A 25,517-nucleotide genomic window follows, 5' to 3' on the forward strand; every position below is an offset into this window, starting at 1 on the left:
GGTCTAAAGGTTGTTTGCCAATGCACAGGTCAGTGTCTCATTGGTTCTTGTTAGGTCATTTCCTTGTATGGTCTTGTTATTGTAGTTTAAGACACATCAGCTTTTTTCGGTGGAATTCCTGGGTTGGGTGCCATCTTCCATACTTGATGGGAGGGGTAGCTGCGGTAGCCATTTTGAGTAAGGAACATAGCAAGGTATTACAGATGAAGAAATAGGCATTTTATCCAATCCATCACAGTCCCCCCTTGAAATGTCTATTTCTGAGTCTGTCCCTAGATGTATACTAACTCATCTGTCCAGATGTGCCTGGGAACTCTTTTGTGCTGTACGTTAGACGAGTCATGGCTTGTCCATGACCCCCCTTGCCACAGACTTTGCACATAAGGAAGTCAGATGCTGTCCCTATGGGTTTATACTATTTTACTTAACTGGGAGGGACTGTAACGGAGTAAATGGACCATCTTCCGAGAGTGGAGTATTATTATCTGACTGCCGAAAAAAGGTAGGAGTGCTATTGTCAACAGTTTTGGTCATGAACTTTTTAAAACATGGGAGAACACAGCAGATAATAATCCCAAGCAAGACAAGAATAATAACTATTGCAATGCCTATTTGGGCAAGAATCTTTTGCCATTCCTGTCCTTCCTTGTTAGACCCTTTTGTGGTCGGTATCCCCAATCTGTTCCCGTGTTCCATCCTACTACTCCCCAGTAACCACATTCCTGTCCCCAGTAGGAATCCGTTACGCATATATAAGTAGACCTGAAACCGACATTGCTGTATCGATTACATTGCCAATGTGTTGAGGGGCAGCTGACTATATTACAATAATCAAAGGAGAAGGTAGCTACATGAGTACTGGATGAATTATACCAAAACGTGACTACCCCTTCATGTTGGGTGATAGCAATCTTTTGTGCCCCCCCCCCCCCCCCCCAGACCCAACAAGCAAAAGATATATAGCATCATTTTCCTTCTGAGGTGTCCTCGTTGGGAGCTGGAACCTTCTTGCAATAAGAGGCGTGTATCCAGGTGTTCTTGCCAGCTAGTTTGACTGATGTGGCTGTGGTCAACAGAACTTGGAAAGGACCATCATATCTGGGCTCTAGGGAGTGTTTCCTTACAAAAATCTCGAGTTCCTAGTCTCCGGGCACGAGTCTATGAGTCCCGGTATCTAGATCTAGATCTGGAATAGAAGAAAACACTCGACCATGCATATTGGTTAGTTCTTGCGCTAAGGCAGTTACATATTTGGTCAAAACATCAGACTGCATTTGTAACTGCTGTGGGTAGTAACAACCAAGTCTGGGGGTAGTACCAAACAGTATCTCAAATGGGGATAGAGCATATTCCCCTCGTGGGGTATATCGAATACTGAACAAAGCAATGGGTAGACTATCTGGCCAGGGCATATTTGTTTCCTGGGCCATTTTCAACATTCTAGTTTTCAGTGTGCCATTCATTCTTTCTACCTTTCCGCTACTCTGGGGATGGTATGGGGTGTGGAAAGCAAGGGTGGTCCCTAGCGCGGACCAAATTTCTTTAGCTAGCGTAGCAGTGAAAGCGGGGCCTTGGTCGCTTTCTATTACTTCAGGTACCCCATATCTACAAACCACCTCTGTCAGGAGTTTTTTTGCTGTTGTTTTCGCAGTGAGATTGGTGACAGGATAGGCTTCTGGCCATCCTGAAAACATATCTACAATTACTAACGCATATTCAAAACGGCCCGACTTTGGCATCTGAATATGGTCAATCTGGATACGCTGGAAAGGGTATAAGGGCCTTGCAAGGTGTTTCTGCGGTGGTTTTTCCACACGTCCTGGGTTACACTTTGCACAAATTGTACATGATTTGCAGAAATTACTAGTCATTGGGGTAATTCCAGGCGCCACATAGTAATTGTTGATCAGTGCATTCATAAGAGTCTTCGAGAGATGCGCTGCTCCATGTGCCCATTGTACCACAGCAGGATACAGTGCCCGTGGCAGACAAAGTTTCTTTTTGTACTCGTAAATTCCTTCTTGGGGTGATGCACCTCTTTTCTTCCAGCTTTCCTTTTCTTCCTTGGTTGCAGATTCTTGCAACTTCTTCAGATATTCTCGATTTACTGGGAGGTTCTGCATTAACGGAACCATCCTTGTCGTGTCCACTCGATCTTCCACTTCTCGTATCCCGCTGGCAGCTTGTTTTGCCGCAGCATCCGCCAGATGGTTTCCTCTGGCTTCTTCTGTGTTCAGTTTCCCATGGGCTTTTACCTTCAGGATGGCCACATGGCTTGGAAGGAGTAGGGCGTCCATCAGAGCTTGTATGGCTGAGCTGTGTTTCACTGGTGTTCCTGCTGCTGTCAGAAATCCCCTGGTTTGCCAAATGACGCCAAAATCATGTGCTACACCAAAGGCATATCTAGAGTCAGTGTAGATATTCGCCGTTTGTCCTTCTGCCAGTTTACACGCTGCAGTGAGGGCTTGTAGTTCGGCCTCTTGTGCAGATGCTGTTGACGGTAGTGTGCTTGCCAGTAGCACCACAGAGTCTGTGGTGACAGCATAACCCGTATGGTAGGCGCCTTGTTGATCAGCATATCGAGAACCATCCACAAACAGGATTAGATCTGGGTTCTGTATCGGCGTTTCACTCACCGTGGGCAGATGAGCTGTTTCTAGCTTCATGAGTTCGAAGCAATCATGGGGTAGGTCGACTCCAGCTGTACTTTGTTCTTGTTCGTGTCCCTGCACATCTCCCCCCTCGGGAAGTGGAAGAAGAGTGGAGGGGTTAAGCACTTGTCACCGGAGAAGTGTGACATTGTCTGGAATGAGAAGCGAGCATTGCAACCTGAGGTGTCTGGCAGCGGACAGATGTTTTGGCTGTGTCTGATTGAGAATAGCAGCAATGTCATGTGGTGCCAGGAGAATGAGGTCATGCCCGAAGTTTTATCCAGCAGTGCTTGAGCAGCAAAGACAGCACGAAGACAGGACGGTCCACCACGAGCCACAGCATCGAGACGGCTGGAGTAATAACCAATAGGTCGACATCGGCCAGCGTGTGGCTGCGTTAACACTCCAGTTGCATGTCCATTTCGTTCTGATACGAAAAGCTTGAAGGGTAAATCATAGTCTGGGAGGCCCAAGGCAGGGGCAGAGGATATTACCTGTTTGAGAACAGTGAAATTCTTGGAAGCCTCTGGGGTCATCTGAAAGGGATTTGTTGTTAAGACATCGTACAATGGTTGCATCAACAGCGAGGCTTCTGGAACCCAGGAGCGACAGTACGAAATAAGTCCAAGGAACGCGTGTAGCGGTTTCTGGCCTTGTGGCAAAGGTATGTCCAGTATGGCTGTGACCCGATCGCGAGTGAGATGTCTTGTTCCGTGTGAGAGACAATGACCGAGGAATACAACAGAGGTGGAGCACCACTGGAGTTTGGGGAGTGTCGCCTTGCATCCCTGATCCGCCAGATAACATAATAGACTTTCGGAGGCTTGTTCGGCAGACTTGTGGTCATCTGCACATAGGAGTAAATCATCAACATATTGTAACAGGGTTACAGAAACGTTCTCTTTCTGCCACGTGTCTAAAACGGTGGCCATTGCCTTGGCAAACTGGCTGGGAGAGTTCTGTGCCCCTTGTGGCATTACGGTCCATGTATACTGTTGGCCCTCATGAGTAAATGCAAAATGATACATACATGAAGGGTGCAACAGAACACTGAAAAATGCATTCGCCAAATCCATCACTGTAAAGTATTGCGCTGTGGGCGGAACCCCTGCAAGGAGTGTGTGTGGGTTGGGGACAATGGGAGTGTCTAAAACAGTTGCATCATTTACTGCTGGAAGATCTTGAACCATTCTATACTTATCAGGTTCACCCTTCGCGGTGCGTTTCTATACAGGGAAAAAGAGGGGTATTGCAGGGTGAGGTGCAAGGTATTAATGCGCCATTTGCAAGGAGAGCCTTAACATGTTTCGTGATAGCATCAGCTTGTGCTATCTTTAGTGGGTATTGCGGTTTACGGGGAAGCGGGGCCCCTTGTTTGAGCTGTACAACAATGGGTGGTACCGTTAGGTGCCCGATATCCTCAGGGCCGGTGGACCATAATTTGGACGGGATCCTATCCATGACAGCGGGCGGTATACTGGCGGCTGAGGGTTTGTCCGCTAATGCCAAAAGTATTGGAAGGGAACAAAGGGCAGAGACATCTGACTCCCAGAGCGGAGAGGTTACATCAATGGTGCCGTCCTCGGAGAATATTATGGAGGCCTGTAACCTGGACAAAACATCAGCGCCAAGCAGATTAAGCGGGCAGTTAGAGGAAACTACAAATCGTGCAAATAGTTCAGGGTAGGGACCTATCTGCAGGGGTCGTGTTAATGGGCTAAAACGTGGTGTGCCATCTACCCCCACGCATAAAACATCAATATCAGACAAATAGGAAGGGTCAGGTATGTCTGCAGCTCTAATTACACTCCTGGCTGCACCTGTGTCTACCAGGAAGGGGGTGAGGTGACCTTCTATGGGTATTATAACCTGAGCTAGGGGACCTTCTCCTTCCCGGGCGGCTACGGCTAGAAGGGGGGTTGACACAGGCTTGCCGGATTCCTAGCGGGGCTGGTCCCCACCATGATTGGTGGGCTGAAGGGGCATTTGACGGGGAGGTAGCTGGTCATCGGGGTAGCAGTTGTCCCTGCCCTGATTCCACTGGGAATGACTGTTTCCGGGGTTATATTGATCCCTGCGGGGGCGTCTAGGTGCCGTGCAGTTCCTTTTAAAATGGCCGGGCTGGTCGCAATTAAAACAAGTGGGAGGTGGTCGTGGCTCATACTGCACATGATTGACGTGGTGGTGACTGACGGACATGCTGTAGCGAGATGACGCTGTGACGGGGACGGTGTAGGGAAGGGGACGTTGTAGAGAGGGTACGCTGTGATGGAGGGAAGATACTGTGATGGGGACACGCTGTAGCGAGGGGGGCGCTGTGAGGGGGACACGCTGTAGCGAGGGGATGCTGTGACGGGGAGACGCTGTAGCGAGGTGACGCTGTAGCGAGGTGACGCTGTTGTGAGGGGGCGCTGAGACGTGGTGACTGACAGGGACAAGCTGTAGCGAGGTAACGAGGTGACGCTGTAACGTGGACTCGCTGGAGTGAGGTGACACGGTGATGCTGTAACTGGTACACACTGTAGAGGTGACGCGGTGACACTGTAACGGGGACACGCTGTGGCATGGTGACTAACGGGGACACGCTGTGGCATGGTGACACTGTAACGGGAACACGCTGTGGCATGGTGACACTGTAACGGGGACACGCTGTGGCATGGTGACACTGTAACGGGGACACGCTGTGGCATGGTGACACTGTAACGGGGACACGCTGTGACGCGGTGACGCTGTGACGGGGACACGCTGTAGCGAGGTGACACTGTAACGGGGACACGCTGTGGCATGGTGACACTGTAACGGGGACACGCTGTGGCATGGTGACAACGTGACGGGGACACGCTGTGACGCGGTGACACTGTGACGGGGACACGCTGTGGCATGGTGACACTGTGATGGGGACACGCTGTGACACGGTGACACTGTAACGGGGACACGCTGTGACGCGGTGACACTGTAACATGGACACGCGGTGACACTGTAACGGGGACACGCTGTGGCATGGTGACACTGTAACGGGGACACGCTGTGGCATGGTGACACTGTGATGGGGACACGCTGTGACACGGTGACACTGTAACGGGGACACGCTGTGACGCGGTGACACTGTAACGCTGTGACGCGGTGACACTGTAACGGGGACACGCTGTGGCATGGTGACACTGTAACGGGGACACGCTGTGGCATGGTGACACTGTAACGGGGACACGCTGTGACGCGGTGACACTGTAACGGGGACACGCTGTGACGCGGTGACACTGTAACGGGGACACGCTGTGACGCGGTGACACTGTAACGGGGACACGCTGTGGCATGGTGACTGTAACGGGGACACGCTGTGGCATGGTGACACTGTAACGGGAACACGCTGTGGCATGGTGACACTGTAACGGGAACACGCTGTGGCATGGTGACACTGTAACGGGGACACGCTGTGGCATGGTGACACTGTAACGGGGACACGCTGTGGCATGGTGACACTGTAACGGGGACACGCTGTGACGCGGTGACGCTGTGACGGGGACACGCTGTAGCGAGGTGACACTAACGGGGACACGCTGTGGCATGGTGACACTGTAACGGGGACACGCTGTGGCATGGTGACAACGTGACGGGGACACGCTGTGACGCGGTGACACTGTGACGGGGACACGCTGTGGCATGGTGACACTGTGATGGGGACACGCTGTGACACGGTGACACTGTAACGGGGACACGCTGTGACGCGGTGACACTGTAACATGGACACGCGGTGACACTGTAACGGGGACACGCTGTGACGCGGTGACACTGTAACGGGGACACGCTGTGGCATGGTGACACTGTAACGGGGACACGCTGTGGCATGGTGACACTGTGATGGGGACACGCTGTGACACGGTGACACTAACGGGGACACGCTGTGACGCGGTGACACTGTAACGCTGTGACGCGGTGACACTGTAACGGGGACACGCTGTGGCATGGTGACACTGTAACGGGGACACGCTGTGGCATGGTGACACTGTAACGGGGACACGCTGTGACGCGGTGACACTGTAACGGGGACACGCTGTGACGCGGTGACACTGTAACGGGGACACGCTGTGACGCGGTGACACTGTAACGGGGACACGCTGTGGCATGGTGACACTGACGGGGACGCTGTGGCATGGTGACACTGACGGGGACGCTGTGGCATGGTGACACTGACGGGGACGCTGTGGCATGGTGACACTGACGGGGATGCTGTGGCATGGTGACACTGACGGGGACGCTGTGGCATGGTGACACTGACGGGGACGCTGTGGCATGGTGACACTGACGGGGACGCTGTGGCATGGTGACACTGACGGGGACGCTGTGGCATGGTGACACTGACGGGGACGCTGTGGCATGGTGACACTGACGGGGACGCTGTGGCATGGTGACACTGTAACGGGGACACGCTGTGACGCGGTGACACTGTAACGGGGACACGCTGTGGCATGGTGACACTGACGGGGACGCTGTGGCATGGTGACACTGACGGGGACGCTGTGGCATGGTGACACTGACGGGGACGCTGTGGCATGGTGACACTGTAACGGGGACACGCTGTGACGCGGTGACACTGTAACGGGGACACGCTGTGGCATGGTGACACTGACGGGGACGCTGTGGCATGGTGACACTGACGGGGACGCTGTGGCATGGTGACACTGACGGGGACGCTGTGTTGCAGGTGGACGCGCAGCTGTTGCAGGTGCAGAAGTTGGAGGAGCGCGAGCGGCTGTTACACGCGTCTCTCGCCTCCATAGAGAAGGAACTGACACTCAGAACGCAGGCGCTGGAGCTACACAAGCGGAAGGTGAGGGGTGTCCCCTCCCACTGTGGGGGCCACGCTCTGTCCCCTCCCACTGTGGGGGCCACGCTCTGTCCCCTCCCACTGTGGGGGCCACGCTCTGTCCCCTCCCACTGTGGGGGCCACGCTCTGTCCCCTCCCACTGCGGGGGCCACGCTCTGTCCCCTCCCACTGCGGGGGCCACGCTCTGTCCCCTCCCACTGCGGGGGCCACGCTCTGTCCCCTCCCACTGCGGGGGCCACGCTCTGCCCTCACTCCCACTGCGGGGGCCACGCTCTGTCCCCTCCCACTGCGGGGGCCACGCTCTGTCCCCACTCCCACTGCGGGGGCCACGCTCTGTCCCCTCCCACTGCGGAGGCCACGCTCTGTCCCCTCCCACTGCGGGGGGCCACGCTCTGTCCCCTCCCACTGCTGGGGGCCACGCTCTGTCCCCTCCCACTGCGGGGGGCCACGCTCTGTCCCCTCCTACTGCGGGGGGCCACGCTCTGTCCCCTCCAACTGCGGGGGCCACGCTCTGTCCCCCCTCTCACTGCGGGGGCAACGCTCTGTCCCCACTCCCACTGCGGGGGCCACGCTCTGTCCCCACTCCCACTGCGGGGGGCCACGCTCTGTCCCCACTCCCACTGCGGGGGCCACGCTCTGTCCCCCCTCCCACTGCGGGGGGCCACGCTCTGTCCCCACTCCCACTGCGGGGGGCCACGCTCTGTCCCCCCTCCCACTGTGGGGGGCCACGCTCTGTCCCCACTCCCACTGCGGGGGGCCACGCTCTGTCCCCACTCCCACTGCGGGGGCCACGCTCTGTCCCCCCTCCCACTGCGGGGGCCACGCTCTGTCCCCTTCCACTGCGGGGGGCCACGCTCTGTCCCCACTCCCACTGCGGGGGGCCACGCTCTGTCCCCACTCCCACTGCGGGGGCCACGCTCTGTCCCCACTCCCACTGCGGGGGCCACGCTCTGTCCCCACTCCCACTGCGGGGGGCCACGCTCTGTCCCCACTCCCACTGCGGGGGCCACGCTCTGTCCCCACTCCCACTGCGGGGGGCCACGCTCTGTCCCCACTCCCACTGTGGGGGGCCACGCTCTGTCCCCACTCCCACTGCGGGGGGCCACGCTCTGTCCCCTTCCACTGCGGGGGCCACGCTCTGTCCCCACTCCCACTGCGGGGGCCACGCTCTGTCCCCACTCCCACTGCGGGGGCCACGCTCTGTCCCCTTCCACTGCGGGGGGCCACGCTCTGTCCCCACCCCCACTGCGGGGGCCACGCTCTGTCCCCCCTCCCACTGCGGGGGCCACGCTCTGTCCCCCCTCCCACTGCGGGGGGCCACGATCTGTCCCCCCTCTCACTGCGGGGGGCCACGCTCTGTCCCCACTCCCACTGTGGGGGGCCACTCTCTGTCCCCACTCCCACTGCGGGGGGCCACGCTCTGTCCCCTTCCACTGCGGGGGGCCACGCTCTGTCCCCACCCCCACTGCGGGGGCCACGCTCTGTCCCCCCTCCCACTGCGGGGGCCACGCTCTGTCCCCCCTCCCACTGCGGGGGCCACGCTCTGTCCCCCCTCCCACTGCGGGGGCCACGCTCTGTCCCCCCTCCCACTGCGGGGGGCCACGCTCTGTCCCCACTTCCACTGCGGGGGGCCACGCTCTGCTTCCCTGACGCTCTCGTGCTGTCTCGCAGTGCTTCCCTGACGCTCTCGTGCTGTCTCGCAGTGCTTCCCTGACGCTCTCGTGCTGTCTCGCAGTGCTTCCCTGACGCTCTCGTGCTGTCTCGCAGTGCTTCCCTGACGCTCTCGTGCTGTCTCGCAGTGCTTCACTGACGCTCTCGTGCTGTCTCGCAGTGCTTCACTGACGCTCTCGTGCTGTCTCGCAGTGCTTCCCTGACGCTCTCGTGCTGTCTCGCAGTGCTTCACTGACGCTCTCGTGCTGTCTCGCAGTGCTTCACTGACGCTCTCGTGCTGTCTCGCAGGCGGTAGAAGCAGCGCAGCTGTCTGAAGACCTAAAGGTACAGCTGGAGCATGTTGTGAGCACTCTAAGAGACACCCAGAGCTTTGTCTGTGACAATCGCACTGCTAAGGAGAAGGAGTCGTTCAGTCTAAAGAGAGCGCAGGTAACGAGCGAGCTGTCACTAATGTTTCTTCATACACTGGCTGTCTGTGACACTCTTTTGCTGTCTCAATTCTTCTCTGACTCCGACCTGCCCTGTCTGCTCTCGCTCTCTGTGACATGCACGCTCTCCCTCCCTGACGCGCGCTCTCTCCCTCCCTGACGCGCGCTCTCTCCCTCCCTGACGCGCGCTCTCTCCCTCCCTGACGCGCGCTCTCTCCCTCCCTGACGCGCGCTCTCTCCCTCCCTGACGCGCGCTCTCTCCCTCCCTGACGCGCGCTCTCTCCCTCCCTGACGCGCGCTCTCTCCCTCCCTGACGCGCGCTCTCTCCCTCCCTGACGCGCGCTCCCTCCCTCCCTGACGCGCGCTCTCTCCCTCCCTGACGCGCGCTCTCTCCCTCCCTGACGCGCGCTCTCTCCCTCCCTGACGCGCTCTCTCTCCCTCCCTGACGCGCTCTCTCTCCCTCCCTGACGCGCTCTCTCTCCCTCCCTGACGCGCTCTCTCTCCCTCCCTGACGCGCTCTCTCTCCCTCCCTGACGCGCGCTCTCCCCCTCCCTGACGCGCGCTCTCCCCCTCCCTGACGCGCTCTCTCTCCCTCCCTGACGCGCGCTCTCCCCCTCCCTGACGCGCTCTCTCCCCCTCCCTGACGCGCTCTCTCCCCCTCCCTGACGCGCTCTCTCTCCCTCCCTGACGCGCTCTCTCTCCCTCCCTGACGCGCTCTCTCTCCCTCCCTGACGCGCTCTCTCTCCCTCCCTGACGCGCGCACTCTCCCTCCCTGACGCGCGCAATCTCCCTCCCTGACGCGCGCAATCTCCCTCCCTGACGCGCGCAATCTCCCTCCCTGACGCGCGCACTCTCCCTCCCTGACGCGCGCACTCTCCCTCCCTGACGCGCGCTCTCTCCCTCCCTGACGCGCGCTCTCTCCCTCCGACGCGCGCTCTCTCCGTCTCTGACGCGCGCTCTCTCCCTCCCTGACGCGCGCTCTCTCCCTCCCTGACGCGCGCTCTCTTTCCCTCCCTGACGCGCTCTCTCTTTCCCTCCCTGACGCGCTCTCTCTCCCTCCCTGACGCGCTCTCTCTCCCTCCCTGACGCGCTCTCTCTCCCTCCCTGACGCGCTCTCTCTCCCTCCCTGACGCGCTCTCTCTCCCTCCCTGACGCGCGCTCTCTCCCTCCCTGACGCGCTCTCTCCCTCCCTGACGCGCTCTCTCCCTCCCTGACGCGCTCTCTCTCCCTCCCTGACGCGCTCTCTCTCCCTCCCTGACGCGCTCTCTCTCCCTCCCTGACGCGCTCTCTCTCCCTCCCTGACGCGCTCTCTCTCCCTCCCTGACGCGCTCTCTCTCCCTCCCTGACGCGCTCTCTCTCCCTCCCTGACGCGCTCTCTCTCCCTCCCTGACGCGCTCTCTCTCCCTCCCTGACGCGCGCTCGCTCCCTCCCTGACGCGCGCTCTCTCCCTCCCTGACGCGCGCTCTCTCCCTCCCTGACGCGCGCTCTCTCCCTCCCTGACGCGCGCTCTCTCCCTCCCTGACGCGCGCTCTCTCCCTCCCTGACGCGCGCTCTCTCTCCCTCCCTGACGCGCGCGCTCTCTCTCCCTGACGCGCGCTCTCTCTCCCTGACGCGCGCTCTCTCCCTCCCTGACGCACTCTCCCTCCCTGACGCGCGCTCTCTCCCTCCCTGACGCTCGCGCGCTCTCTCTCCCTCCCTGACGCGCGCGCTCTCTCTCCCTCCCTGACGCGCGCGCTCTCTCTCCCTCCCTGACGCGCGCGCTCTCTCTCCCTCCCTGATCTCTCTCCCTCCCTGACGCGCGCGAGCTCTCTATCCCTCCATGACGCGCGCGCGCGCTCTCTCCCTCCCTGACACGCGCGCTCTCTCTCCCTCCCTGACGCGCGCTCTCTCCCTCCCTGACGGGCCCCCTCTCTCCTCTCTGATGCGCGCCCCCTCTCTCCTCTCTGACGCGCACCCCCTCTCTCCTTTTTGACGCGCGCCCCCTCTCTCCGCTTGACGCGCGCCCCCTCTCTCCTCTCTGACGCGCGCCCCCTCTCTCTCTCGCCCCCTCTCTCTCTCGCCCCCTCTCTCTCTCTCCCCCCCCCCTCTTTCTCCCCCTCTCTCTCTCTCCCCCTCTCTCTCTCTCTCTCGCCCCCTCTCTCTCCCCCTCTCTCTCTCTCCGCCCCCCTCTCTCCCCCCCCTCTCTCTCCCCCCCCTCTCTCTCCTCCCTCTCTCTCTTGCCCTCGCTCTCTCCCCCTGACGCGCGCCCTCTCTCTCTCTCGTTGACGCGCTCTCTCAGGAGGAGATCTCGCGGCTGCGCAGGAAGCTGGAGAAACAGAAGAAGATGGAGGTGTACGCCGACGCAGACCAGATCCTGCAGGAGGAGATCAAGGAATACAGGGTGAGCGGGCGGGGGGCGCAGACCAGATCTCCCCCCCCCCCCCACACTCTCCTCCACTCCATCTCGCTCTCCCCCTCCATCTCGCTCTCCCCCTCCCCTCCATCTCGCTCTCCCCCTCCCCTCCATCTCGCTCTCCCCCTCCCCTCCATTCCGCTCTCCCCCTCCCCTCCATCTCGCTCTCCCCCTCCCCTCCATCTCGCTCTCCCCCTCCCCTCCATCTCGCTCTCCCCCTCCCCTCCATCTCGCTCTCCCCTCCATCTCGCTCTCCCGCTCCCCTCCATCTCGCTCTCCCCTCCATCTCGCTCTCCCCCTCCCCTCCATCTCCCCCTCCCCTCCATCTCGCTCTCCCCCTCCCCTCCATCTCGCTCTCCCCCTCCCCTCCATCTCGCTCTCCCCCTCCCCTCCATCTCGCTCTCCCCCTCCCCTCCATCTCGCTCTCCCCCTCCCCTCCATCTCGCTCTCCCCCTCCCCTCCATCTCGCTCTCCCCCTCCCCTCCATCTCGCTCTACCCCTCCATCTCGCTCTCCCCCTCCCCTCCATCTCCCCCTCCCCTCCATCTCCCCCTCCCCTCCATCCCGCTCTCCCCCTCCCCTCCATCCCGCTCTCCCCCTCCCCTCCATTCCGCTCTCCCCCTCCCCTCCATTCCGCTCTCCCCCTCCCCTCCATTCCGCTCTCCCCCTCCCTCCCGCCCTCCCCTCCCTCCCGCTCTCCCCCTCCCCTCCCTCCCGCCCTCCCCTCCCTCCCGCTCTCCCCCTCCCCTCCCTCCCGCTCTCCCCCTCCCCTCCCTCCCGCTCTTCCCCCCCTCCCTCCCGCTCTTCCCCCCCTCCCTCCCGCTCTTCCCCCCCTCCCTCCCGCTCTTCCCCCCCCGCTCTTCCCCCCCGCTCTTCCCCCCCCGCTCTTCCCCCCCTCCCTCCCGCTCTTCCCCCCCCCTCCCTCCCGCTCTTCCCCCCCTCCCTCCCGCTCTTCCCCCCCCTCCCTCCCGCTCTTCCCCCCCCTCCCTCCCGCTCTTCCCCCCCCTCCCTCCCGCTCTTCCCCCCCCTCCCTCCCGCTCTTCCCCCCCCTCCCTCCCGCTCTTCCCGCTCTTCCCCCCCCCCTCCCTCCCTCCCGCTCTTCCCCCCCCCTCCCTCCCGCTCTTCCCCCCCCCCCTCCCTCCCGCTCTTCCCCCCCCCCTCCCTCCCGCTCTTCCCCCCCCCTCCCTCCCGCTCTTCCCCCCCCCTCCCTCCCGCTCTTCCCCCCCCCTCCTCCCGCTCTTCCCCCCCCCTCCCTCCCGCTCTCCCCCCCCCCTCCCTCCCGCTCTTCCCCCCCCCCCTCCCGCTCTTCCCCCCCCTCCCTCCCGCTCTTCCCCCCCCTCCCTCCCGCTCTTCCCCCCCCTCCCTCCCGCTCTTCCCCCCCCCTCCCTCCCGCTCTTCCCCCCCTCCCTCCCGCTCTTCCCCCCCCTCCCTCCCGCTCTTCCCCCCCCTCCCTCCCGCTCTTCCCCCCCTCCCTCCCGCTCTTCCCCCCCCTCCCTCCCGCTCTTCCCCCCCTCCCTCCCGCTCTTCCCCCCCTCCCTCCCGCTCTTCCCCCCCCTCCCATCGCTCTTCCCCCCCTCCCTACCGCTCTTCCCCCCCCTCCCTACCGCTCTTCCCCCCCCCTCCCGCTCTTCCCCCCCCCTCCCTCCCGCTCTTCCCCCCCCTCCCTCCCGCTCTTCCCCCCCCCTCCCTCCCGCTCTTCCCCCCCCCTCCCTCCCGCTCTTCCCCCCCCTCCCTCCCGCTCTTCCCCCCCCCTCCCTCCCGCTCTTCCCCCCCCCTCCCTCCCGCTCTTCCCCCCCCCCCTCCCGCTTTCCCCCCCCTCCCTCTCTCCCTCCGCTCTTCCCCCCCCTCCCTCCCGCTCTTCCCCCCCCCCCTCCCTCCCGCTCTTCCCCCCCCCCTCCCTCCCGCTCTTCCCCCCCCCTCCCTCCCGCTCTTCCCCCCCCCCTCCCTCCCGCTCTTCCCCCCCCCTCCCTCCCGCTCTTCCCCCCCCCTCCCTCCCGCTCTTCCCCCCCCCTCCCTCCCGCTCTTCTCCCCCCCCTCCTCCCGCTCTTCCCCCCCTCCCTCCCGCTCTTCCCCCCCCCCTCCCTCCCGCTCTTCTTCCCCCCCCCTCCCTCCCGCCTCTTCTTCCCCCCCCCTCCCTCCCGCTCTTCTTCCCCCCCTTCTTCCCCCCCCCCTCCCTCCCGCTCTTCTTCCCCCCCCTCCCTCCCGCTCTTCTTCCCCCCCCCTCCCTCCCGCTCTTCTTCCCCCCCCCTCCCTCCCGCTCTTCTTCCCCCCCCCCTCCCTCCCGCTCTTCTTCCCCCCCCCCTCCCTCCCGCTCTTCTTCCCCCCCCCCCTCCCTCCCGCTCTTCTTCCCCCCCCCTCCCTCCCCCCCCCCTCCCTCCCGCTCTTCTTCCCCCCCCCCTCCCTCCCGCTCTTCTTCCCCCCCCTCCCTCCCGCTCTTCTTCCCCCCCCCTCCCTCCCGCTCTTCTTCCCCCCCCCTCCCTCCCGCTCTTCTTCCCCCCCCCTCCCTCCCGCTCTTCTTCCCCCCCTCCTCCCTCCCGCTCTTTCCCCCCCCCCTCCCTCCCGCTCTTTCCCCCCCCCCTCCCTCCCGCTCTTTCCCCCCCCCTCCCTCCCCTTCCCCCCCCCTCCCTCCCGCTCTTTCCCCCCCCCCTCCCTCCCGCTCTTTCCCCCCCCCCTCCCTCCCGCTCTTTCCCCCCCCCCTCCCTCCGCTCTTCCCCCCCCCCCTCCCTCCCGCTCTTTCCCCCCCCCCTCCCTCCCGCTCTTTCCCCCCCCCCCTCCCTCCCGCTCTTCCCCCCCCCCCTCCCTCCCGCTCTTTCCCCCCCCCCCCTCCCTCCCGCTCTTTCCCCCCCCCCCTCCCTCCCGCTCTTTCCCCCCCCCCCCTCCCTCCCGCTCTTTCCCCCCCCCTCCCTCCCGCTCTTTCCCCCCCCCCTCCCCCCCCCTCCCTCCCGCTCTTTCCCCCCCCCCCCTCCTCCCGCTCTTTCCCCCCCCCCCTCCCTCCCGCTCTTTCCCCCCCCCCCTCCCTCCCGCTCTTTCCCCCCCCCCTCCCTCCCGCTCTTTCCCCCCCCCCCTCCCTCCCGCTCTTTCCCCCCCCCCTCCCTCCCGCTCTTTCCCCCCCCCCTCCCTCCCGCTCTTTCCCCCCCCCTCCCTCCCGCTCTTTCCCCCCCCCCTCCCTCCCGCTCTTTCCCCCCCCCTCCCTCCCGCTCTTTCCCCCCCCCCTCCCTCCCGCTCTTCCCCCCCCCCCCTCCCTCCCGCTCTTCCCCCCCCCTCCCTCCCGCTCTTCCCCCCCCCTCCCTCCCGCTCTTCCCCCCCCCCTCCCTCCCGCTCTTCCCCCCCCCTCCCTCCCGCTCTTCCCCCCCCTCCATCCCGCTCTTCCCCCCCCTCCCTCCCGCTCTTCCCCCCCCCCTCCCTCCCGCTCTTCCCCCCCCCCTCCCTCCCGCTCTTCCCCCCCCCCTCCCTCCCGCTCTTCCCCCCCCCCTCCCTCCCGCTCTTCCTCCCCCCTCCCTCCCGCTCTTCCTCCCTCCCTCCCGCTCTTCTCCCTCCCGCTCTTCCCCCCCCTCCCTCCCGCTCTTCCCCCCCCCTCCCTCCCGCTCTTCCCCCCCCCTCCCTCCCGCTCTTCCCCCCCCTCCCTCCCGCTCTTCCCCCCCCCTCCCTCCCGCTCTTCCCCCCCCCCTCCCTCCCGCTCTTCCCCCCCCCTCCCTCCCGCTCTTCCCCCCCCCTCCCTCCCCCCCCCCTCCCTCCCGCTCTTCCCCCCCCCCTCCCTCCCGCTCTTCCCCCCTCCCTCCCGCTCTTCCCCCCCCCTCCCTCCCGCTCTTCCCCCCCCCTCCCTCCCGCTCTTCCCCCCCCCCTCCCTCCCGCTCTTCCCCCCCCCCCCCTCCCCTCCCGCTCTTCCCCCCCCCCCCTCCCTCCCGCTCTTCCCCCCCCCCCCCTCCCTCCCGCTCTTCCCCCCCCCCCTCCCTCCCGCTCTTCCCCCCCCCCTCCCTCCCGCTCTTCCCCCCCCCCTCCCTCCCGCTCTTCCCCCCCCCCCTCCCTCCCGCTCTTCCCCCCCCCCCTCCCTCCCGCTCTTCCCCCCCCCCTCCCTCCCGCTCTTCCCCCCCCCCCTCCCTCCCGCTCTTCCCCCCCCCCTCCCTCCCGCTCTTCCCCCCCCCCTCCCTCCCGCTCTTCCCCCCCCCCTCCCTCCCGCTCTTCCCCCCCCCCTCCCTCCCGCTCTTCCCCCCCCCCTCCCTCCCGCTCTTCCCCCCCCCTCCCTCCCGCTCTTCCCCCCCCCTCCCTCCCGCTCTTCCCCCCCCCCTCCCTCCCGCTCTTCCCCCCCCTCCCTCCCCCCCTCCCTCCCGCTCTTCCCCCCCCCCTCCCTCCCGCTCTTCCCCCCCCCCTCCCTCCCGCTCTTCCCCCCCCCTCCCTCCCGCTCTTCCCCCCCCCTCCCTCCCGCTCTTCCCCCCCCCCTCCCTCCCGCTCTTCCCCCCCCCCTCCCTCCCGCTCTTCCCCCCCCCTCCCTCCCGCTCTTCCCCCCCCCTCCCTCCCGCTCTTCCCCCCCCCCCTCCCTCCCGCTCTTCCCCCCCCCCCTCCCTCCCGCTCTTCCCCCCCCCTCCCTCCCGCTCTTCCCCCCCCCCCTCCCTCCCGCTCTTCCCCCCCCCTCCCTCCCGCTCTTCCCCCCCCCCCTCCCTCCCGCTCTTCCCCCCCCCCTCCCTCCCGCTCTTCCCCCCCCCCTCCCTCCCGCTCTTCCCCCCCCCCTCCCTCCCGCTCTTCCCCCCCCCCCTCCCTCCCGCTCTTCCCCCCCCCCTCCCTCCCGCTCTTCCCCCCCTCCCTCCCGCTCTTCCCCCCCCCCTCCCTCCCGCTCTTCCCCCCCCCCTCCCTCCCGCTCTTCCCCCCCCCCCTCCCTCCCGCTCTTCCCCCCCCCTCCCTCCCGCTCTTCCCCCCCCCTCCCTCCCCCCCCCTCCCTCCCGCTCTTCCCCCCCCCTCCCTCCCGCTCTTCCCCCCCCCCTCCCTCCCCGCTCTTCCCCCCCCCCTCCCTCCCGCTCTTCCCCCCCCCCTCCCTCCCGCTCTTCCCCCCCCCCTCCCTCCCGCTCTTCCCCCCCCCCTCCCTCCCGCTCTTCTCCCCCCCCCTCCCTCCCGCTCTTCTTCCCCCCCCTCCCTCCCGCTCTTCTTCCCCCCCCTCCCTCCCGCTCTTCTTCCCCCCCCTCCCTCCCGCTCTTCTTCCCCCCCCCTCCCTCCCGCTCTTCTTCCCCCCCCCTCCCTCCCGCTCTTCTTCCCCCCCCCCTCCCTCTCCGCTCTTCTTCCCCCCCCCTCCCTCCCGCTCTTCTTCCCCCCCCCTCCCTCCCGCTCTTCTTCCCCCCCCCCTCCCTCCCGCTCTTCTTCCCCCCCCCTCCCTCCCGCTCTTCTTCCCCCCCCCTCCCTCCCGCTCTTCTTCCCCCCCCCTCCCTCCCGCTCTTCTTCCCCCCCCCTCCCTCCCGCTCTTCTTCCCCCCCCCTCCCTCCCGCTCTTCTTCCCCCCCCCCTCCCTCCCGCTCTTCTTCCCCCCCCCTCCCTCCCGCTCTTCTTCCCCCCCCCTCCCTCCCGCTCTTCTTCCCCCCCCCTCCCTCCCGCTCTTCTTCCCCCCCCTCCCTCCCGCTCTTCTTCCCCCCCCCTCCCTCCCGCTCTTCTTCCCCCCCCCTCCCTCCCGCTCTTCTTCCCCCCCCCTCCCTCCCGCTCTTCTTCCCCCCCCCTCCCTCCCGCTCTTCTTCCCCCCCCCCTCCCTCCCGCTCTTCTTCCCCCCCCCTCCCTCCCGCTCTTCTTCCCCCCCCCTCCCTCCCGCTCTTCTTCCCCCCCCCTCCCTCCCGCTCTTCTTCCCCCCCCCTCCCTCCCGCTCTTCTTCCCCCCCCCTCCCTCCCGCTCTTCTTCCCCCCCCCTCCCTCCCGCTCTTCTTCCCCCCCCCTCCCTCCCGCTCTTCTTCCCCCCCCCTCCTCCCGCTCTTCTTCCCCCCCCCTCCCTCCCGCTCTTCTTCCCCCCCCCTCCCTCCCGCTCTTCTTCCCCCCCCCTCCCTCCCGCTCTTCTTCCCCCCCCCCTCCCTCCCGCTCTTCTTCCCCCCCCCCTCCCTCCCGCTCTTCTTCCCCCCCCCCTCCCTCCCGCTCTTCTTCCCCCCCCCCTCCCTCCCGCTCTTCTTCCCCCCCCCTCCCTCCCGCTCTTCTTCCCCCCCCCCCCCCTCCCTCCCTTCTTCCCCCCCCCCCTCCCTCCCGCTCTTCTTCCCCCCCCCTCCCTCCCGCTCTTCTTCCCCCCCCCCCTCCCTCCCGCTCTTCTTCCCCCCCCCCCCTCCCTCCCGCCCCTCCCTCCCTCCCGCCCCTCCCTCCCTCCCGCCCCTCCCTCCCGCTCTTCTTCCCCCCCCCCCTCCCTCCCGCTCTTCTTCCCCCCCCCCCTCCCTCCCGCTCTTCTTCCCCCCCCCCCCTCCCTCCCGCTCTTCTTCCCCCCCCCCCTCCCTCCCCTTCTTCCCCCCCCCCTCCCTCCCGCTCTTCTTCCCCCCCCCCCTCCCTCCCGCTCTTCTTCCCCCCCCCCCTCCCTCCCGCTCTTCTTCCCCCCCCCCCTCCCTCCCGCCCCTCCCTCCCTCCCGCCCCTCCCTCCCTCCCGCCCCTCCCTCCCGCTCTTCTTCCCCCCCCCCCTCCCTCCCGCTCTTCTTCCCCCCCCCCCTCCCTCCCGCTCTTCTTCCCCCCCCCCCCTCCCTCCCGCTCTTCTTCCCCCCCCCCTCCCTCCCGCTCTTCTTCCCCCCCCCCTCCCTCCCGCTCTTCTTCCCCCCCCCCTCCCTCCCGCTCTTCTTCCCCCCCCCTCCCTCCCGCTCTTCTTCCCCCCCCCCTCCCTCCCGCTCTTCTTCCCCCCCCCCTCCCTCCCGCTCTTCTTCCCCCCCCCCCTCCCTCCCGCTCTTCTTCCCCCCCCCCCTCCCTCCCGCTCTTCTTCCCCCCCCCTCCCTCCCGCTCTTCCCCCCCCCCTCCCTCCCGCTCTTCTTCCCCCCCCTCCCTCCCGCTCTTCTTCCCCCCCCCTCCCTCCCGCTCTTCTTCCCCCCCCCCTCCCTCCCGCTCTTCCCCCCCCCCTCCCTCCCGCTCTTCCCCCCCCCCTCCCTCCCGCTCTTCCCCCCCCCTCCCTCCCTCTCTTCCCCCCCCCCCCCTCCCTCTCTTCCCCCCCCCCCTCCCTCTCGCTCTTCCCCCCCCCCCCTCCCTCCCGCTCTTCCCCCCCCCCCTCCCTCCCCGCTCTCCCCCCCCCCCTCCCTCCCGCTCTTCCCCCCCCCTCCCTCCCGCTCTTCCCCCCCCCCCCCTCCCTCCCGCTCTTCCCCCCCCCCTCCCTCCCGCTCTTTTCCCCCCCCCTCCCTCCCGCTCTTTCCCCCCCCCCTCCCTCCCGCTCTTTCCCCCCCCCCCCTCCCTCCCTCCCGCTCTTCCCCCCCCCCCCTCCCTCCCGCTCTTCCCCCCCCCCCTCCCTCCCGCTCTTCCCCCCCCCCTCCCTCCCGCTCTTCCCCCCCCTCCCTCCCGCTCTTCCCCCCCCCTCCCTCCCGCTCTTCCCCCCCCCCTTACCGCTCTCACCCCCCCCTCCCTCCCGCTCTTCCCCCCCCCCCTCCCTCCCGCTCTTCCCCCCCCCCCTCCCTCCCGCTCTTCCCCCCCCCTCCCTCCCTCCCGCTCTTCCCCCCCCCCCTCCCTCCCGCTCTTCCCCCCCCCCTCCCTCCCGCTCTTCCCCCCCCCTCCCGCTCTTCCCCCCCCCTCCCGCTCTTTCCCCCCCCCCCCCCTCCCGCTCTTTCCCCCCCCCCCCCCTCCCGCTCTTCCCCCCCCCCCCCCTCCCGCTCTTCCCCCCCCCCCCCTCCCGCTCTTCCCCCCCCCCCCCCCTCCCGCTCTTCCCCCCCCCCCTCCGCTCTTCCCCCCCCCCCCCTCCCGCTCTTCCCCCCCCCCCCCCTCCCGCTCTTCCCCCCCCCCCCTCCCGCTCTTCCCCCCCCCCCCCCTCCCGCTCTCCCCCCCCCCCTCCCGCTCTTCCCCCCCCCCTCCCGCTCTTCCCCCCCCCCCCTCCCGCTCTCCCCCCCCCCCCATCCCGCTCTTCCCCCCCCCCCCCTCCCGCTCTTCCCCCCCCCCCCCCCTCCCGCTCTTCCCCCCCCCCCCCTCCCGCTCTTCCCCCCCCCCCTCCCGCTCTTCCCCCCCCCCCCCTCCCGCTCTTCCCCCCCCCCCCTCCCTCCCGCTCTTCCCCCCCCCTCCCTCCCGCTCTTTCCCCCCCCCTCCCTCCCGCTCTTCCCCCCCCCTCCCTCCCGCTCTTCCCCCCCCCCTCCCTCCCGCTCTTTCCCCCCTCCCTCCCTCCCGCTCTTCCCCCCCTCCCTCCCTCCCGCTCTTTCCCCCCTCCCTCCCTCCCGCTCTTTCCCCCCTCCCTCCCTCCCGCTCTTTCCCCCCTCCCTCCCTCCCGCTCTTTCCCCCCTCCCTCCCTCCCGCTCTTTCCCCCCTCCCTTCCCCCCCCCCTCCTGCCCGTGCTGTAACACCCGGATCTCGCTCCCTCCCCTCCCCCTGACTCTCCCCTCTCTCCCCCAGGCCCGCCTCACCTGCCCGTGCTGTAACACCCGGATCTCGCTCCCTCCCCTCCCCCTGACTCTCCACTCTCTCCCCCAGGCCCGCCTCACCTGCCCGTGCTGTAACACCCGGATCTCGCTCCCCCCCATCCCCCTGACTCTCCCCCCCCCCCTCCCCCTGACTCTCCCCCCCCTCCCCCTGACTCTCCCCCCTCCCCCTGACTCTCCCCCCTCCCCCTGACTCTCCCCCCTCCCCCTGACTCTCCCCTCTCTCCCCCAGGCCCGCCTCACCTGCCCGTGCTGTAACCCCCGGATCTCGCTCCCCCTGACTCTCCCCTCTCTCCCCCAGGCCCGCCTCACCTGCCCGTGCTGTAACACCCGGATCTCGCTCCCTCCCCTCCCCCTGACTCTCCCCTCTCTCCCCTCTCTCCCCCAGGCCCGCCTCACCTGCCCGTGCTGTAACACCCGGATCTCGCTCCCCTCCCCTCCCCCTGACTCTCCCCTGACTCTCCCCCAGGCCCGCCTCACCTGCCCGTGCTGTAACACCCGGATCTCGCTCCCTCCCCTCCCCCTGACTCTCCCCTCTCTCCCCCAGGCCCGCCTCACCTGCCCGTGCTGTAACCCCCGGATCTCGCTCCCCCTGACTCTCCCCTCTCTCCCCCAGGCCCGCCTCACCTGCCCGTGCTGTAACCCCCGGATCTCGCTCCCTCCCCTCCCCCTGACTCTCCCCTCTCTCCCCTCTCTCCCCCAGGCCCGCCTCACCTGCCCGTGCTGTAACACCCGGATCTCGCTCCTCCCCCTCCCCCTGACTCTCCCCTCTCTCCCCCAGGCCCGCCTCACCTGCCCGTGCTGTAACCCCCGGATCTCGCTCCCTCCCCTCCCCCTGACTCTCCCCTCTCTCCCCCAGGCCCGCCTCACCTGCCCGTGCTGTAACACCCGGATCTCCCTCCCCCCCCTCCCCCTGACTCTCCCCTCTCTCCCCCAGGCCCGCCTCACCTGCCCGTGCTGTAACCCCCGGATCTCGCTCCCTCCCCTCCCCCTGACTCTCCCCTCTCTCCCCCAGGCCCGCCTCACCTGCCCGTGCTGTAACACCCGGATCTCGCTCCCCCCCCACCCCCTGACTCTCCCCCCCCTCCCCCTGACTCTCCCCTCTCTCCCCCAGGCCCGCCTCACCTGCCTGTGCTGTAACCCCCGGATCTCGCTCCCCCTGACTCTCCCCTCTCTCCCCCAGGCCCGCCTCACCTGCCCGTGCTGTAACACCCGGATCTCGCTCCCTCCCCTCCCCCTGACTCTCCCCTGACTCTCCCCTCTCTCCCCCAGGCCCGCCTCACCTGCCCGTGCTGTAACACCTGGATCTCGCTCCCTCCCCTCCCCCTGACTCTCCCCTCTCTCCCCCAGGCCCGCCTCACCTGCCCGTGCTGTAACCCCCGGATCTCGCTCCCCCTGACTCTCCCCTCTCTCCCCCAGGCCCGCCTCACCTGCCCGTGCTGTAACCCCCGGATCTCCCTCCCTCCCTTCCCCCTGACTCTCCCCTCTCTCCCCCAGGCCCGCCTCACCTGCCCATGCTGTAACACCCGGATCTCGCTCCCCCCCCCTCCCCCTGACTCTCCCCCCTCCCCCTGACTCTCCCCTCTCTCCCCCAGGCCCGCCTCACCTGCCCGTGCTGTAACCCCCGGATCTCGCTCCCCCTGACTCTCCCCTCTCTCCCCCAGGCCCGCCTCACCTGCCCGTGCTGTAACCCCCGGATCTCGCTCCCCCTGACTCTCCCCTCTCTCCCCCAGGCCCGCCTCACCTGCCCGTGCTGTAACACCCGGAAGAAAGATGCCGTCCTCACAAAGTGTTTTCACGTCTTCTGCTTCGAGTGCGTTAAAACTCGTTACGACACCCGCCAGCGCAAGTGTCCAAAGTGCAACGCGGCCTTCGGAGCACACGACTTCCACCGAATTTACTTCAACTAGGCCATGTGGCGCGGACCACTTCCACCGGAGCTACATCAAACGGGCCACAAGGAGCCCCTTTAACAGGGGCCCAGGACTGGTGATGGCTCCCATGGGCAACGACCCCAGAATGTAACGTCCCATATACTGAGTCTAAAGCCCAAAACATAACACCCCCAGAACAGGGAGGGACCTGCAGTGTACCCCCAAATAACCTGTGTACCCTTGCTGTTGAGGAGATGGACAAGGACCTCCATCGGAGATTGGGGGAGCGGGTGCGAGATGGGGACAGGTGTGTGAGGTGGGGGACACAGGTGTGAGATGGGGGAGACGGGATGGGTGTGAGATGGGGGAGACGGGATGGGTGTGAAATGGGGGGACGGATGTGGGGGAACGGGTGTGAGATGGGTGTTAGATGTGGGGGAACGGGTGTGAGATGGGGTGATTTGGGTGTTAGATGTGGGGGAACGGGTGTGAGATGGGGGGATATGGGAGTGAGATTGGGGCGAGATGGGGGACGGGGGCTTTTGTGTCTGTTCAGTTTGAGAATAAAGAGACCAAAAGAATCAAACTGTGTGATATAAAGTTACAGGTAACGAGTATCCCACGCCTGTGTGTGCTAAAACAATGTCACATGACCCCCGTCTGTGTGATGCATAACATCACGTCACCTATAGCTCACATCACACACATTCTATTTTTGCGATGCCACACGCGTGTAATCGAAGGTAAAAGCTTAAAGAAGACAAAATGATGATGGATCAACAATAACAGACGGTGCAGTTATCCTAAAGAGAGTTTACGGCTCCTGCATGAAATTGTTCGAGAACACAGATAACACCGGCCATAATCCCGCAGAGGGCGAGCGAGAAGAAGCCACCAGTGAAGCACCACGCGCCTTCCGGAAGAAGTGGCAAAGGCAATAACATCCATGAAGAATGGGAAGGCTCCCGGGGAAGAAGGAATTACAACGAAGATCTGGAAGGAAGCCGGGGAAGAAGTAGAGAAAATCCTTGCAAAACTCTTTACATGTGGCTTGAAGGACAGGAAAATTCCAGAACAATAGGGGAATGCCATTGTTATCCTCATGCACAAGAAAGGCAGCAAAGACCTCACCAATTACAGGCCAATCGGTCTACTTCCAAAATTATTAATGAAACACTCGCTAATCGGATGCAGCAGAGCCGGGATTTTCCCCGGCCTGGAGAACACGCCGGATTTCTCAGCAGAGCCGGGAGTGTCCCCGGCCTGGAGAACACGCCGGATTTCTCAGCAGAGCCGGGAGTTTCCCCGGCCTGGAGAACACGCCGGATTTCTCAGCAGAGCCGGGAGTGTCCCCGGCCTGGAGAACACGCCGGATTTCTCAGCAGAGCCGGGAGTTTCCCCGGCCTGGAGAACACGCCGGATTTCTCAGCAGAGCCGGGAGTTTCCCCGGCCTGGAGAACACGCCGGATTTCTCAGCAGAGCCGGGAGTGTCCCCGGCCTGGAGAACACGCCGGATTTCTCAGCAGAGCCGGGAGTTTCCCCGGCCTGGAGAACACGCCGGATTTCTCAGCAGAGCCGGGAGTGTCCCCGGCCTGGAGAACACGCCGGATTTCTCAGCAGAGCCGGGATTTTCCCCGGCCTGGATAACACGCCGGATTTCTCAGCAGAGCCGGGAGTTTCCCCGGCCTGGAGAACACGCCGGATTTCTCAGCAGAGCCGGGAGTTTCCCCGGCCTGGAGAACACGCCGGATTTCTCAGCAGAGCCGGGATTTTCCCCGGCCTGGAGAACACGCCGGATTTCTCAGCAGAGCCGGGATTTTCCCCGGCCTGGAGAACACGCCGGATTTCTCAGCAGAGACAACACAATGGTTCATATCCAAGTCGTACAACGAGTGATTTCCCAAAGTAATGAATACGATCTAGCAATCAGTTTGGGATACGTAGATGATGAAAAAGCATTTGATTCTGTCTACACCTCGACGCTGCTAGATGCATTAAGGAGACAGTGTTGAAGAAGTATACATTGATATAAGGAACATTTACGAGTGCCACACCACCATCTGATTACAAGCCTTTTCCCTCACGGCCCCTTACCCGTGGGACTCCCTCACACTCAGTATATGCTAAACACCCTCTGTCCCCAACTTTGTCAAACCTTAAAACTCGCCTCTTAAATGAAGTAGTCCAGACTCGTGGCTACTGTCCACACCCACATTTGCTCCTACCAACCATTGGGGTCGGGCAGTGCCATCTACTACAAATACCCCCTGTCACGGGAGACCAGGAACGTTTAGCACCTTTAACCGGGATCACAAGCACCAGACGGGGCAAAGTTATGGAATAAATCGTGTTTATTCTGGCAAAGCCAGCAGACATGACAAAATACACAAAAACAGGGGAAATACACACCAACTGGGGGCCTGGGGAGAGTCACTAGCCTTGCTAGGTGCAGGGTGCCTGCTTTAGGTAGGCTTACCCTGTCCGGTCCAGGTACTATATTTGGGATAGTTACCTGACTCCCTGCTGGGAAGGTTGTGTAGAAAGCCAGTGCATCAGAAAAACAAGTCCTGTTTGGCATAATAAACTGAGGTTTAGGACAAACTCCTTCAATATAAGCATATAGCATAACGAAGCCCTAATAGGGTTAGGGGACTAGTACCTAATGCCAGCGGCACCATAAATAAATAGTATAGACCAACGTCACATATATTAGAGAAAAAAGGGGTACAGCGACCCACAAAGTGACCTCACTCAGTTTCTCCTGGAGTATCCAATCTCCATAGGCGTGCAATCTCCCAGGTGATGCAGGAACAGGTAGGAAAATAAGGCAGTGCACTGCCCAAAGTAACAGAAGGAGGCTCACGGTTTTAAGCAACAAAAAATAGATTTATTACATAAAAAGTGGAACAAAGGGTCCCCCCTAGGCCACAGCAGGGGTCCACCAACTAGTTTCAGGCAAAAATGCCCTTGATAAATTTCCTCTGCCCAAAGGAATTATGACGTGGGTAACCGTGAGCTCCTCGCGATCAAATTGGCCTTAGAGGAGTGGAGACACTTACTGGAGGGCACGGAAACGCCAGTCACGATATTAACAGACCATAAAAACCTACTATACATTGAGGGAGCACGGCGACTCGGG

General features: G+C 64.8%; 1 protein-coding gene across 1 annotated transcript in view; it reads left to right on the forward strand.

The window, feature by feature from the left end:
* Positions 1 to 22,737, forward strand: part of LOC142486565 (E3 ubiquitin-protein ligase BRE1B-like) — a 29,050-nt gene extending 6,313 nt beyond the window's left edge. Inside the window, exons 3-6 of the mRNA XM_075585141.1 lie at positions 7,354 to 7,479; positions 9,436 to 9,576; positions 11,854 to 11,955; positions 22,238 to 22,737. Coding sequence (XP_075441256.1) covers positions 7,354 to 7,479; positions 9,436 to 9,576; positions 11,854 to 11,955; positions 22,238 to 22,414 — 546 coding nt within the window. The 3' untranslated portion in view covers positions 22,415 to 22,737. The remainder of the gene's footprint in view (positions 1 to 7,353; positions 7,480 to 9,435; positions 9,577 to 11,853; positions 11,956 to 22,237) is intronic.
* Positions 22,738 to 25,517: the final 2,780 nt, after the last annotated feature.

Source organism: Ascaphus truei, unplaced genomic scaffold (genome assembly GCF_040206685.1).
Source record: "Ascaphus truei isolate aAscTru1 unplaced genomic scaffold, aAscTru1.hap1 HAP1_SCAFFOLD_952, whole genome shotgun sequence".
Taxonomy (NCBI): Eukaryota; Metazoa; Chordata; class Amphibia; order Anura; family Ascaphidae; genus Ascaphus; species Ascaphus truei.